Source organism: Bombina bombina, chromosome 2, assembly GCF_027579735.1.
Source record: "Bombina bombina isolate aBomBom1 chromosome 2, aBomBom1.pri, whole genome shotgun sequence".
Taxonomy (NCBI): Eukaryota; Metazoa; Chordata; class Amphibia; order Anura; family Bombinatoridae; genus Bombina; species Bombina bombina.
The window spans coordinates 1,202,469,110-1,202,484,684 of NC_069500.1; the positions used below are offsets into that span (position 1 = coordinate 1,202,469,110).

The 15,575-nt window shown below is 37.4% G+C and overlaps 1 protein-coding gene across 1 annotated transcript in view; it reads right to left on the bottom strand.

The window, feature by feature from the left end:
* Positions 1–15,575, bottom strand: part of PDGFRL (platelet derived growth factor receptor like) — a 262,539-nt gene that overhangs the window by 125,812 nt on the left and 121,152 nt on the right. The window contains exon 3 of the mRNA XM_053703917.1: positions 998–1,149. Coding sequence (XP_053559892.1) covers positions 998–1,149 — 152 coding nt within the window. The remainder of the gene's footprint in view (positions 1–997; positions 1,150–15,575) is intronic.

Sequence of the window (15,575 nt, forward strand, 5' to 3'; positions counted from 1 at the left end):
AGTTATTGTCCTGGAAAGTTTTGTTTCTGCTGGCAATTTCCTCTGCCCATAGAGTTTCAGAGCTTTTGTCTCTACAGTGTGAATCTCCTTATCTTATTGTTCATGCGGATAAGGCGGTTCTCTGTACTAAATTAGGATTTCTACTTAAGGTGGTCTCGGAACGCAATATTAACCAAGAAATTGCTGTTCCTTCCTTTTGTTCTAATCCTTTCTCTAAGAAAGAGCGGTTATTGCACAATCTGGATGTTGTGCGTGCTTTAAGGTTCTAATTACAGGCTACGAAAGATTTTCGTCAATCTACCACTCTTCTTCTACTGTCTCCTTCTGGTTGAGAAGTGTTATTTGATTGGCTTATCAGACAGCTGGACAGCAGCCCCCAGATTAAAAATGATGCTTCTATGGAACAGATTTGCAAGTTGGCCACTTCATTGCATACTTTTTCCAAATTTTCCAAATTTTATGTTTTTGCCTCAGGTTTCTTTTGGGAGAAAAGTTCTTCAAGCTGTGGTGCCTTCTGTTCCATTCTGTGGACTCTATTCCCTTCCATTCTGTGGACTCTAGCTTTGGTATTAGTTCCCACTAGTAATTGAATTAATTGGTGGACTCTCCATGCCATTGGAAAGAAAAAATACTTACCTGATAAATTATTTTCTTTCCTGGCATGGAGAGTCCACGTCCCGCCCTTAATTTTAAGACGACTTTTTGTCATTTTTCTAAACCTCAGGCACTTCTATACCCTTTGTGTCTTCTTCTCTTTCCATAATTCCTTGGCTGATTGACTGGGGATTGTGGGTAGTGGGAAAATACTTGAAGCTTTGCTGGGGTGTTCTTTGCCTTCCCCTGGTGGCCAGGAGTTTAATTCCCACTAGTAATTAAATGGATTTGTGGACTCTCCATGCAGGAAAGAAAATAACTTATCAGGTAAGTATAAATTATGTTTTATGGATGGAGAATCATGTAAACACAAAATCTTACATAACATTTCATTTTTCAGTACCTGTGAAAAAGATGTAAGTAGATCCAGTTTTCGATTCATCTTTTTTGCAGTCAAATCTGTCACACACTTGGGCCCAGCAACTAAATTCCCCAGTATCGGCTGCTGTGGAGTTCGCAAGAATCAGCTGCCCGTATCTGTCATGTTGTTTAATACTAGGAAGAAAGTAGAACAGATTTTCACATGAATTCATGCCCATTTATATGTTAAAGGGATAGTCAACTCTTTGAAATTGCATATTGTAATGTAAAATGATTAATTATGTGTAGTAAACCCCCAAAAAACTTTTCAAAATACTTTCATTATTTATGTTCTCCCCTTTCCCTGTAATTTAATTGTGGCTTTAACAATTCAGCTCAGATTCTATAAAGTAATGGGTGCCACCATGTTGAAAGCTAAGTTTCCTTAAATCTATATTAATCTATTTTATCTACTGAGAAAAGTTACAGGGAAAAAGTGAAAACAATGCATGTGAACAATAAAGTAATGTTAAAGGGACTTTAAACCTTAATTAATAAAACTTAACATTAGAATAATTGACAGCTGAAGAAAGGAGATAACACAGCAGCTATTACTTTATAGAAACTAAAACTTTACACTTTTTTAATATTTAAACAAATAATATAATTTTAATCTACGTTTTATCCTTATGCTTATCTTTAACATACTAACATAGTAGATGAGGTTAAAAAAAGACAAAAGCCTATCAAGTTCGACCTATACAAATCTTATTATACTTACAATTAACCCCCACAAACAACAAATTAAAATGTCATTTTTAAAGTACAATGGACCATTAAAGTTCCATATTTTATTACTAAATGTCATTTTTATTCAAGCAGTTACAAATTGCAGTTTAATTTATCTATGTGTTATATGTTATTAGGGATCTCTACTGTCTATTAAATGCTTGGGCAGATAACTAGTTTATACATTTTTCGCCAGATTACAAGTGGCGCAGTATTTTTTTCCCTCAAACGTGGAAACTCTGCTAAAACTTGTTAAAATTATTCTATTTACAAAAATGTTTTATCTAATGCAAGCTATACCACTTCCTTTATATAAATCTGATCTTCATTTAATTAATAAAAGCTTAGATTTTTTTGTGTGTGGCAAAGACAAAAGCCCACATTGTCTTACAAAACTTCCAGAGAACAAGGAGGAATGAATTTACCAGATTTTCAAATCCTTAATAAAGCAGCTCTGGCCAAATATTTGCTTGACTGGGTGACTAAAAATAATTATTATACAGAAATAGAAATAGAACAAAACACTATCCTTTTACGCTTTCTGCTTTAATTCATATTTAAGGGAAAAATTTACCTTCATTATGCAAGAAGATGTCTGTTATAAAAGTGACTCAAATTTACATATTTCAGACTGCTTTCCTATACAAAGTAATCCCCAATTTACAGCAGGATTTACAACAAAATACGTTTCAACAAATTAAAGAGAATTCATAATCCCTAAGAACCATTTATATCGTTACTATCAAATAAGAATCTATACTATGGATCTAATTGAACAATTTGGATATAATTGGAGCTCTGAATTTATGGATAAAAGGATCTCCCAATTCAGGGAGAGAATCTTCTGAATATATTTTTTTTGTATATGTATGTAAAGTGTAAGAAAAGTACAGCAATAATTCTAAAAAGTAAACATAAATGGGAGAAAGTATTGAATATTAACCTTGCAGATAATATAATGACTAAGAGTATAGGGAGGTCAAAAAAAAATCTTTAGCGGCGTATTATCAGGAAAACCAAATTAAAGTTATCCAGATGACCTATATCAGTGATTTTTAACCTTTTTTTTTTGCCGTGGCACACTTTTTTACATTAAAAAATCCTGTGGCACACCACCATCCCAAAATTTTAAAAAAAATCACACATTGTAGCCTAATACAGCATATATATACACATACACACAAACACACACATACTGTATGTATTGTGCTGTTATGCCATGCCTCCTACAATCTACCCCTGCACTGGGAGTAAAAAACAAAGCAAAGTTTAAAAAATATGTCACACTGTTGTCAGTCTGCCGTGGCACACCTGAGGATCTCTCATGGCACACTAGTGTGCCACGGCACACTGGTTGAAAAACACTGACCTATATAACACCAGATAAAGTCATCAGAGTAAGATAAATGTTGTGTAATACATGTTGAGCAAGGGAAGCAAATTCATTACAATGCTTCTGGTACTGCTATACTATTAGTAAGTGCTGGTATAAAGTGTGTAATTGGCTCAGTAGGTTATATCAGATAAGATATTTTTTTCTTACTAGATGGCTCAAAGTATAAAGAAAATACTAGGGGCCCGATCCAATATACAGCGCAGGTTTCAGCGTAAGTGCAGAAACCCGCGCCGCCCGTAATTTCACCTCGCACATCGGGGTGTTACATATACGGCGCCGGCAGTTCCTAATTGGCGTAAGTCGGATAAGCTGGTGACGTTCAGAAATGTGCGTAAATACACATTTCTGTCGTCGCCAGTGACTTACAGCACTTTAGAAACTGCCGGCGCCTAAGAAAAAGTAAAGAAAATAACAAATTTCCTATAAAAGTCTAACACGCCCCCCAAAAATAAGCCTGACACGTAAAACCCCTATATTCGCAATCCCCCCCTCTCACTACTAATAATAAATGTATTACCCCTAGACCGACGACCCCCCCACAATGCAATATGCCTATTTAAACTATTAACCCCTATATCCGTCATCAAACCCACAACGCAAGTAATAACTCAATTATAAACCCCTAAATCCGCCAACCCCCAACATCGCAAACTACCTATTAAACTATTAACCCTTAATCCGCCATTAACGCACAACGCAATAAAACCTATTAAAGTATTAACCCTTAATCCGCCATTAACCAACAATGCAATAAACCTATTCAAGTATTACACCCCTAAACTGCCAAAGCCCCACAACGCAATAAACCTATTCAAGTATTAACCCCCCTAAACCACCATAGTCCACAACGCAATAAACCTAACCCCTAACCTAACCCCCCTAACCTAACCCCCCCAACCTAACACCCCCTAAATGAATTAAAATTACCTAATTTACAAAATACTAAAGTTATTATTAAATAAAAAAAAACTAACACTACTTTAAAAATACAAATAAACTAAGTATAAATTAAAGGGGCAGTCTAATCAAAATTCTGGAGTAGACTGTCCCTTTAAGCTAGAATTACAGAAAATAAAAAAATCTAAGATTACAAAAAATAATAAAGAAAATTACAAAATTTAAAAAAAATTACACACAATTCCTATGAAAATAAAAAATCCCCTCCCCCCCCAAAAAAAACCCCCCTAATCTAATAAACTACCAGTATCCCTTAAAAGGGCTTTTTGCAGGGCATTGCCCCAAGATAATCAGCTCTTTTGCCAAAAAAACTACACAAAGCCCCCCCCTAACAGTAAAACCCCCCACCCACCAACCCCCCCAGATCTTTTGCTGCCCTACCTATCTAAATAAAATAAACCTCCCCCAAAAAACCCTTAAAAAACCCTAAGTCTAGCCCCCAAGTGGTCCTTACCTGTCCTGAAGTCCAGCGGAGAAGGTCCTGTTCCAGGCGGTGAAGTCTTTTTCCAAGCAGCAAACCTCTTCTTTCTTCTTCCAGGAACCAGCCGGCGCTGAGCGCGCAGTTGAAGACCGATAACCGCGGAGCTGAAGACCGGTGACTCTGGAACTGAAGACCGGCGAGCCTGGAAGTGAAGACCAGCGACCACGGAGCCATGGAGCGTGGAGGATCCTCTTCATACGATCTCCACCGTACACTGAATAGGAATTCAAGGTACGCGATTAAAAATGCCGTCCCTTGAATTCCTATTGGCTGATTTGAGCCTTCAAATTCAAATCAGCCAATTGGATGAGAGCTACTGAAATCCTATTTGCTGTTCAAATCAGCCAATAGGATAAGAGCTACTGAAATTCTATTGGCTGGTTTGAATAGCCAATAGAAAAAGAGCTGAATGCCCTTTTAAGGGCAATGCCCAACAAATGCCCTTTTCAGGGCAATAGGTAGTTTAGGATTTTTAGTGTTAGGTTATTTTTGTTGGGGGGGTTTGGTGGGTAGGGGTTTTACTGTTAGTTGGGGGGGCTTTATGTATTTTTTTGGCAAAAGAGCTGATTATCTTGGGGCAATGCCCTGCAAAAAGCCCTTTTAAGGACTACTGGTAGTTTATTAGATTAGGGGGTGTTGTTATTTTGGGGGGGCTTTTTTTATTTTCATAGGGATTAGTTCTCCATTTTCACCATGTAAGTCCTTGCGCTGGATATTGGATACCGATTTGCGACGCGGTTCTATGTTAGCTTATGGGAATAAAAATTGCGGGTGACGGGTGAAATATACTTGCGTAACTTGTATGTTACGCCGTATATGTGATACCAAAACAGTGCAAAAACCGGCATACGGGCGACGCTGCATATTGGATCGAGGCCCAGATTTATAAATATAATGATACTGACCGGGAGAAAAATTATATCAAAATTATGGAAATCTTGGAGAGGGCCATTGCTGGGGAACCTGATGTTTGACCTTCGTAACCAACTTATAATAGAACAGGTTGATGCTCTCTATCATATAGAAGGTCGAATAAGGAGCTTCATACAGAAATGGGAGAAATGTATCTTATCTTAGGAGAGAGGCTTTCAAAAGAAGGTATATACCCCTTCTTCAATATTATAATAATGCTGTAATATAGAGCTAGAGGTCAATGGATGGGAACAGGAGTGGGGGGAGAGTTGGGAAGAGAGAAATATTTGTGGTGATTTTTTTGTATGTCTTTATGAATATAAGACATATATACTTAACGATAATTTTTTATCTTATGGAGTTTAAAAATGAGCGGAAAAAGTTGAAAATTACGATATTGCCACGCTCATTTACGTATTCCCCTTAAGAAGTCAATGGAGAAAAAAACACTCCACTCTAGCGCAAATCCAATTGCATATTCTCATGTGCGCTTTCACAACATGAAAATATGAATATTTAACATTCCAATGTTCTTCACATAACAGAATATGTTTTATTTATTCATAAAATACCTATTTCTACATCTATCTGATGGTATTTTGGTACAATATATATCTATACCTTATATACATGATTATATAAAGGTATAGTTATATACAGATATATATATATACAGTATATATATATATATATATATATATATATATATATATATTTATATATATATATATTTTTATAAATACATGTGAAATATGTACAGTGAATACAGTTAAATTCTTTATTAAATGTGAATTTTGCCTAAGTATGCTTTTACATGTTTTCATCTACCTAAATGCAAAGGGCTCCAATGCACTTCTATATATGTCTATATATGTGTACATATGTATTTACGTGTTTATATGTGTATATATAGATAGTGTTATTATGAGTGTAAGTGTACGTTGTGATGTCTTTATAATGTGTTTGTAAGCTATTTTAGTTTTGCAAAACATTTAACCAGAACTCTGAAGTTGCGATAATCATTTTAGTGTAAATCGTGATTGCGCTCAAGCAATCACATTTACTTTCAACTTGTAATACCAGTGGTAAGCCCAACGAGCACAAACACCCACGATAAACCCCTTATCGCTCGCATGCAAACGTTTGCGCTGTACACACAATTGGCCCTTAATAAATACTAGATAGAATGATGCATTCAAAGAAAAGATTAGTCTGAGAATAACATGTAGATGCATTTTTTAAAGTTTCATTAGTTGTTCAAATATTGATCAAATAAGTGTAAAGTTTTAGTGTGTATAAAACAATGGGAGCTGACATGCTATAACTTAGGTTACCTTCTCTGCTGTGGCCAATTAGGGACAGTTATAAATAGAGTGTGCAGCCAATGGCTACGTGGAATATAAGAGTGTTCTGTACTTACATTTCTAACAGAAACTAAAAAGCTGACAATGTTAGAATGGATTACAGGAAAAGATGAAAAATTATATAATAAAAGTATATTGCAGGTTTTTATATATATATTTATATCAGTCTGAGGAAGGAGTGAATGCTCCGAAAACGTTCACATTAAAGTTTGCTGTGTGTTAAATCCAGAGAGTGCAATCATTGTACTTTTGTTATTTGGAATCTATTGCACCCTGGTCCTTATCTTGGCTGCGAGTGGGATTGCGCTTTTTATCTTCAGTTGATTTATATATATACAGGTGGCCCTTGTTTTACAACGGTTCAATTTACACCATTTCAGAATAACAACCTTTTTTTCCAGTCATGTGATTGCTATTGAAAAGCATTGAGAAGCAGTGCATTTATTAAAATAGCCAGTAGGTGGAGCTGTCCGCTTGTGTTGCAGCAAAGCCAAGCAATCTGAAATTAATCAGTTTAACCAGACCTGCGCTATAGAGCAGATTTCAAAGGAACAAGATCTTCCTGTCTATAAATCAGTCCAGATTGGAATGCATAGAAAGAACTGTTTGCAGAAAAATGCAAGTGAAGTCTGTGTTGTGTGATTATTTTATTAGGTTTATGATGCTGTTTAGCAATTTTTTTTGCTCATTTAACTTAGTTTAATTATATATTCTGTGTTGTGTGATTATTTTATTAGGTTTATAATGCTGTTTAGCATTTAAAGTCTTCATTTCAAAGCTTTAAAAATAATGTATTAGTGTTACTTATGACAATTTTGAGAGGGACCTGGAACCTATCTCCCTCGCTTCCCATTGACTTACATTATAAACTGGGTTTCAGTTTACAACGGTTTCGATTTACAACCATTTCTTCTGGAACCTAACCCCGGCGTAAACTGAGGGCTACCTGTATATATATACGATTTATCATTTTATATTATCATCTCAAAGTGTTTAAAGTTTTGCATTTAAAGAAAACAGGGAAGAATTTATTTTCTGGGATAATTATTAATGGACTAATTCTCCTTTTCTTTATCTACATATGTAAAGCTTGCTTAAATAAGGATTTTGTAATATACATTCTGTAATGTCATGTTATTGTATGTAAAAACTTAATAAAAATATTCTAAGAAGAAAAATAAAAGATATAAACTATATTAAAGCTAGGACTTAAACAGCTGATGCATCTAAACCCACACACTGAGACTGACTAACCACAACCCTAATGGAGCTGAAAACTCAATGCTGCCACTGAAATGCACTCCTTACAGGGTGCAAGGGCGGAACTCCTGTAATCCTCATGTAAAATTCAGCTCTGCCCTTCACACCACAACAAAGTTACAATACACCATATTCATTCCAGATTCAAGGGTCTAAACTCTTATGTGCATTTCAGACTTTCTAGGGTCCTCCACTGGCATAAGAGATTATGGCCCATAGTTATCAAGGTCTGGCGGACCTGATCCGACACTGCGGATCAGGTCCGCCAGACCTCGCTGAATACTGCGAGCAATACGCTTGCCGTATTCAGCATTGCACCAGCAGCTCACAAGAGCTGCTGGTGCAACGCCGCCCCTTGCAGACTCGCGGCCAATCGGCCGCCAGCAGGGGGGGTGTCAATCAACCGGATCGTACTCGATCGGGTTGATTTCCGGTGATGTCTGTACGCCTGCTTAGAGCAGGCGGACAGGTTATGGAGCAGCGGTCTTTGTGACCGCTGCTTCATAACTGCTGTTTCTGGCGAGTCTGATGACTCGCCAGAAACACGGGACATCAAGCTCCATTCGGAGCTTGATGCATATGCCCTTATGTCCTCCTGCAATTTTCTGTCTGGCCAAACAATAACCACAACACATTATTACAGGTTGTTAATGTTATGGGCTCTGGTTCTTTTTATCTGGCCCTACAGTTTGCCATCCACATTGCTTAAGGGGACAGTCAAGTCTAAAAAAAACTTTCATGATTCAGATAGAGCATGTAATTTTAAACAACTTTCCAATTTACTTTTATCACCAATTTCTCTTTGTTCTCTTGGTATTCTTAGTTGAAAGCTAAACCTAGGAGGTTCATATGCTAATTTCTTAGACCTAGAAGGCCACCTCTAATCTAAATGCATTTTGACAACTTTTCACCACTAGAGGGCGTTAGTTCATGTGTTTCATATAGATAACATTGAGCTCATGCACGTGAATTTACAGAGGAGTGAGCACTCATTGGCTAAAATGCAAGTCTGTCAAATGAACTGAAATAAGGGGGCGGTCTGCAGAGGCTTAGATACAAGGTAATTACAGTGGTAAAACATGTATTATTATAACTGTGTTGGTTATGCAAAACTGGGGAATGGGTAATTAAGGTATTATCTATCTTCTAAAACGACAGCAATTCTGGTGTTGACTGCCCCTTTAAGATTTTCCATTTACAAGACACATTTTCCCTCTTCTCTTTAAAACACTTATTACATTCATCTTTATATGGGTACAGTTCCTAAAGTGGGTCACACCACTTACCTTGGCAAATAATTGCAGACTTAGGGCCAGATTACAAGTGGAGCGTAATTAATTAAATGCTCCAGCTCGAGCGTTAACTGCGCTAGAAGCTTTTTGCACAAGTTGGGTATTGCTTATATTACAAGTTGAAAGTAAACAGTTTTTGCTGGTGCGTTAACCCGACAAGCATAAAAAGCCGAACTTAAAATATCATGCAAACGATAACCTATTCCCACATAGAAGTCAATGGAGCAAAGAACTTGCGCACTAACCCATTCATATATTCTAGAGTGCGTTAACCCTACATGAAAATTTTAATATTTCATATTCCAATGTTCTTCACATAGCAGAATATGTTCTATTTACTCATAAATACACATTTTTACATGTATCTGATGGTATTTTGGTGCAATATATATCTATTCCGTCCTTTTTTTTACTTGCCTGAGGAAACGACCCTTGAAGCGGTCGAGAAACGCGTTGCAGCCAAAGAGACATTAAAAGTTTGGTTTTCCTAATATATTTGGAAGTTGTCTTTTTATATATACGAATCATCTCCAGGCATAATTATTCCATCCAGATTAATATAGAGGCCTAGCAGCCCTTGGATTACTGGTAATACCTGCATTCGAATACTGGATGTGGGAAATCTCTTTCAGCCTTCAGTTTAAGGAATAGCTGACAGTTTACTAGCCGCTGTAATAAGGGCTAGCCTGCGTTTCAGCACCGGTCACAGTACGGTGCAACAAACATCTGGGTGAGCATTCCACTCTCTTGTTTTCTGATATTTGTATTATCTGTAAAACACTATGAGGCGCCCCTTTCTTTTATCTACAGTTTCATAGTCTATTCCTCACACCAGGATTACAAGTGGAGCGGCCTCTTCAATACGTCATCAAAGAACAAAAGTTTACAGCACCTTTGGCAGACCATTTGGATCCTTTTCATCAGGGGAAGATTGTTTGGTCTTGGGACTTTTGAGTCATATTCACACTCTTGGACTTCCACAACATTTCAAGTACTGTTATAATTTTACCAACATTTCATTTAGTATTACCCTCTTTTTTATGATATGAATTTGTTATTAGAATAATTGTTTCTTATGTTGATATTATTTGGTTTTAGATATCAACACCTAATCGTATTGTATGCATCGCTAATTTAGAACCATCTATACATATTCAGTTTTACTTTTATTATCATTTTGAGACCGCTATTTATCCTTAGGTGCGCCCCCAATAGAAATCGTTCTTAGGTTTAAATTTGTTTGCAATATATATCTATACCTATATACAGTATAGATGATTATATATAGATATAGATATATACAGATATATATATATAGGAATATCTATTTAAAAATACATAGAACATATTCTTCTATGTACAGAACATTGTAAGTGAAATATTTTACTATAAATACACACTATAACACTTTATTAAATATGAGTATTGCAATAAATATTTTTTTTTATGTTTTCATCCATTGCAAATACATATATACACATATACATGCATAAACATATATACTGTATATATATATATATATATACATTTAATATATGTAGACATGTATATGTATGTATCTCTATGTTAAAGTCCTTTGCCTGCCTTTTTTTTCTAACCTGTTTGTAACCCTGAGACCTCATATCTCCAAGACCTTTATAACTTTTTTTTTTTTTTAAGATAAATGATTTTTATTGAGGTTAAACAAAAAATTATATTACAAGCATAAATACAGTGATGGTAGGTGGCATAAAGATTGACTTACATTACAAAATTCAGGTACATTATATAGCAAGCTCAACCAATTTTAATGGATTAATAGGGAAAGAGAAGGGGAGGAAAACAAATCCTATACACCTAATCAAAAAGTCTGATGGTGAAATAATTATCTGTGTCTGAACCTATAGTCTTTGATCCCATAGGAAAATAATATCTAAGATGAAATCTCGTTTGCCTATATAGCAATAGTGCATCTTTTCCAGCGATAAAACATGATCCATTTCAGTTAACCATTGTGAGAAAGTTGGCAGTTGTTGTTGTTTCCAAAATCTTGGAATTAGTCGTTTAGCACATGTTAGCATGAGTTGTAGTAATTTAGTGCGGTAAATACAGCTTATTTGTGGTAGTTGGTTGAGAAGTATGATATCTGGGTTGAGGGAAATGTTTAAATCTATTGTGTGGTTGATACATCTTTCAATCTGGTCCCAGTAAGATCTAAGTTGTGGGCAGGACCACCATATATGTGAGTGTGTGCAAGTCTCTGCACATCTCCTCCAGCACCCAGATTGTTGTCCCAGGAAACATTTTGTGAATTTGCTGGGGTGTTAAATTCCAGATTGATAGTATCTTATAATTAAGTTCCGATAGTGTTAGTCGAGATCGATGAGGATGTGAGTCATTTTCAAACTACGTACCCATCTTTCTTCGGAGTTCTGGCTATTTAGTACTGTTTCCCACTTATAGATGTATGATGGCTTTCTGTGAGGAAAGGAGCCCCTGAGTATTTTGTACACCAATGAGAGGTGGGATTTTTTTACTGGCTAGTATTTATTGAATGTCTGATTTGGAGGTATGGGTACCACAGGTGAAACGGAGGCCCTAGTGTATCATTAAGTGCTAATCAGTCTTTAATCTGTGTTCCCTCTATCAATAGGAAGAGAGGAAGATTTGTATGTGTTTCTTTTGGTATGTCAAAGGCAAAGGAGCAATGTATGAAGAAGAGGCGGTTCTCTAATAATGGGGTTAATGGGAAAACCGGAGATGAGAGGTCATTCTGGTATTTGATTAGTTTGTCCCATTCCTCTAGTATTGCTTTGATATATTTGTTATGGGATGTATTTTCCGGTCTCTCCGTCTTGACCTTTATAACTTTTTTAAGCATTTTATTTGTAAATATTTTTTTATTAGACAGTGCTATTATGAGTGTAACTGTACTTTGTAATGTATTTCTGACGTGTTTTGTGACCCTTTTTTGTTTTTGTGAAACAGTTCATTTCAATTGCGCAAAAGCAATCACTTACAAACTCCAGCGATAAACCCCTTTTCACTTGCGAGTAACTGTTAGCGCTCAACTCATAATCTGGCCTTTATTAATGTTTACATAAAACATTTTGCTTTTATTAAAATGACATACAACAAGTGCAAAAAGAAAATACTCTGTGTTTCAGCAATTCATTATTACGCTATTTCTTACATATAACTATAATTAACCCCTGCAAAGCCATTAACAAGAGGTATATATGTGTATTTATAGCTTTCATCAAATTATATGCCCCTTTAAAATTTCTAAATTTGTCATAAAATCCCCCAATGTCACTCACTCACAGATGTAGTACTGCAGTATTGTTAGATCTGTAGAAATAAGGTTGGTGTTAGTGAAGTGATTTTTAAAACATTTTCTTCAGAATTTTTTTTTTGTTCATTTTACAAAGGACAGTCAAGTAATAATTAAACTTTCATGATTCAGATAGGACATGCAATTTTAAAGAACTTTCCAGTGTACTTTTATTATCAAATTTGCTTTGTTCTCTTTGTATTCTTTGTTGAAAGCTTAACCTAGGTATGTTAATTTCTAAGCCCTCAAAGGCTGCCTCTTATCTTAGTGCATCTTGACAGTTTTTCAAAGCTAGACAGCGCTAGTTCATATGTGTCATATAGATTATATTCTGCTCATGGCCGTGGAGATACCTAGGAGTCAGCACTGGTTGGCTAAAATACAAGTCTGTCAAAAGAACTGAAATAAGGCTGAAGAGGCTTATACACAAGGTAATCACGCAGGTAAAAAGTGTATTAATGTAGCAGTGTTAATTATGCAAAACTAGAGAATGGGTAATAACAGAATTTATGTTTACCTGATAAATTTCTTTCTCCAACGGTGTGTCCGGTCCACGGCGTCATCCTTACTTGTGGGATATTCTCTTCCCCAACAGGAAATGGCAAAGAGCCCAGCAAAGCTGGTCACATGATCCCTCCTAGGCTCCGCCTACCCCAGTCATTCGACCGACGTTAAGGAGGAATAATAGCATAGGAGAAACCATATGGTACCGTGGTGACTGTAGTTAAAGAAATAAATTATCAGACCTGATTAAAAAACCAGGGCGGGCCGTGGGCCCGACACACCCGTTGGGGAAAGAAATTTATCAGGTAAAACATAAATTCTGTTTTCTCCAACATAGGTGTGTCCGGTCCACGGCGTTCATCCTTACTTGTGGGAACCAATACCAAAGCTTTAGGACACGGATGAGGGGAGGGAGCAATCAGGTCACCTAAATGGAAGGCACCACGGCTTGCAAAACCTTTCTCCCAAAAATAGCCTCAGAAGAAGCAAAAGTATCAAACTTGTAAAATTTGGTAAAAGTGTGCAGTGAAGACCAAGTCGCTGCCCTACATATCTGATCAACAGAAGCCTCGTTCTTGAAGGCCCATGTGGAAGCCACAGCCCTAGTGGAATGAGCCGTGATTCTTTCGGGAGGCTGCCGTCCGGCAGTCTCGTAAGCCAATCTGATGATGCTTTTAATCCAAAAAGAGAGAGAGGTAGAAGTTGCTTTTTGACCTCTCCTTTTACCTGAATAAACAACAAACAGGGAAGATGTTTGTCTAAAATCCTTTGTAGCATCTAAATAGAATTTTAGAGCGCGAACAACATCCAAATTGTGCAACAAGCGTTCCTTCTTTGAAACTGGTTTCGGACACAGAGAAGGTACGATAATCTCCTGGTTAATGTTTTTGTTAGAAACAACTTTTGGAAGAAAACCAGGTTTAGTACGTAAAACCACCTTATCTGCATGGAACACCAGATAAGGAGGAGAACACTGCAGAGCAGATAATTCTGAAACTCTTCTAGCAGAAGAAATTGCAACTAAAAACAAAACTTTCCAAGATAATAACTTAATATCAACGGAATGTAAGGGTTCAAACGGAACCCCTGAAGAACTGAAAGAACTAAATTGAGACTCCAAGGAGGAGTCAAAGGTTTGTAAACAGGCTTGATTCTAACCAGAGCCTGAACAAAGGCTTGAACATCTGGCACAGCTGCCAGTTTTTTGTGAAGTAACACCGACAAGGCAGAAATCTGTCCCTTCAGGAACTTGCCGATAATCCTTTTTCCAATCCTTCTTGAAGGAAGGATAGAATCCTAGGAATCTTAACCTTGTCCCAAGGGAATCCTTTAGATTCACACCAACAGATATATTTTTTCCAAATTTTATGTTAAATCTGTCTAGTTACAGGCTTTCTGGCCTGAACAAGAGTATCGATAACAGAATCTGAGAAACCTCGCTTCGATAAAATCAAGCGTTCAATCTCCAAGCAGTCAGCTGGAGTGAAACCAGATTCGGATGTTCGAACGGACCCCGAACAAGAAGGTCTCGTCTCAAAGGTAGCTTCCAAGGTGGAGCCGATGACATATTCACCAGATCTGCATACCAAGTCCTGCGTGGCCACGCAGGAGCTATCAAGATCACCGACGCCCTCTCCTGATTGATCCTGGCTACCAGCCTGGGGATGAGAGGAAACGGCGGGAACACATAAGCTAGTTTGAAGGTCCAAGGTGCTACTAGTGCATCCACTAGAGCCGCCTTGGGATCCCTGGATCTGGACCCGTAGCAAGGAACTTTGAAGTTCTGACGAGAGGCCATCAGATCCATGTCTGGAATGCCCCAAAGTTGAGTGACTTGGGCAAAGATTTCCGGATGGAGTTCCCACTCCCCCGGATGCAATGTCTGACGACTCAGAAAATCCGCTTCCCAATTTTCCACTCCCGGGATGTGGATAGCAGACTGGTGGCAGGAGTGAGACTCCGCCCATAGAATGATCTTGGTCACTTCTTCCATCGCTAGGGAACTCCTTGTTCCCCCCTGATGGTTGATATACGCAACAGTCGTCATGTTGTCTGATTGAAAACCGTATGAACTTGGTCCTCGCTAGCTGAGGCCAAGCTTGAGAGCATTGAAATATCGCTCTCAGTTCCAGAATATTTATCGGTAGAAGAGATTCTTCCCGAGGACCAAAGACCCTGAGCTTTCAGGGATCCCCAGACCGCGCCCCAGCCCATCAGACTGGCGTCGGTCGTGACAATGACCCACTCTGGTCTGTGGAATGTCATCCCCCCGTGACAGGTTGTCCAGGGACAGCCACCAACGGAGTGAGTCTCTGGTCCTCTGATTTACTTGTATCTTTGGAGACAAGTCTGT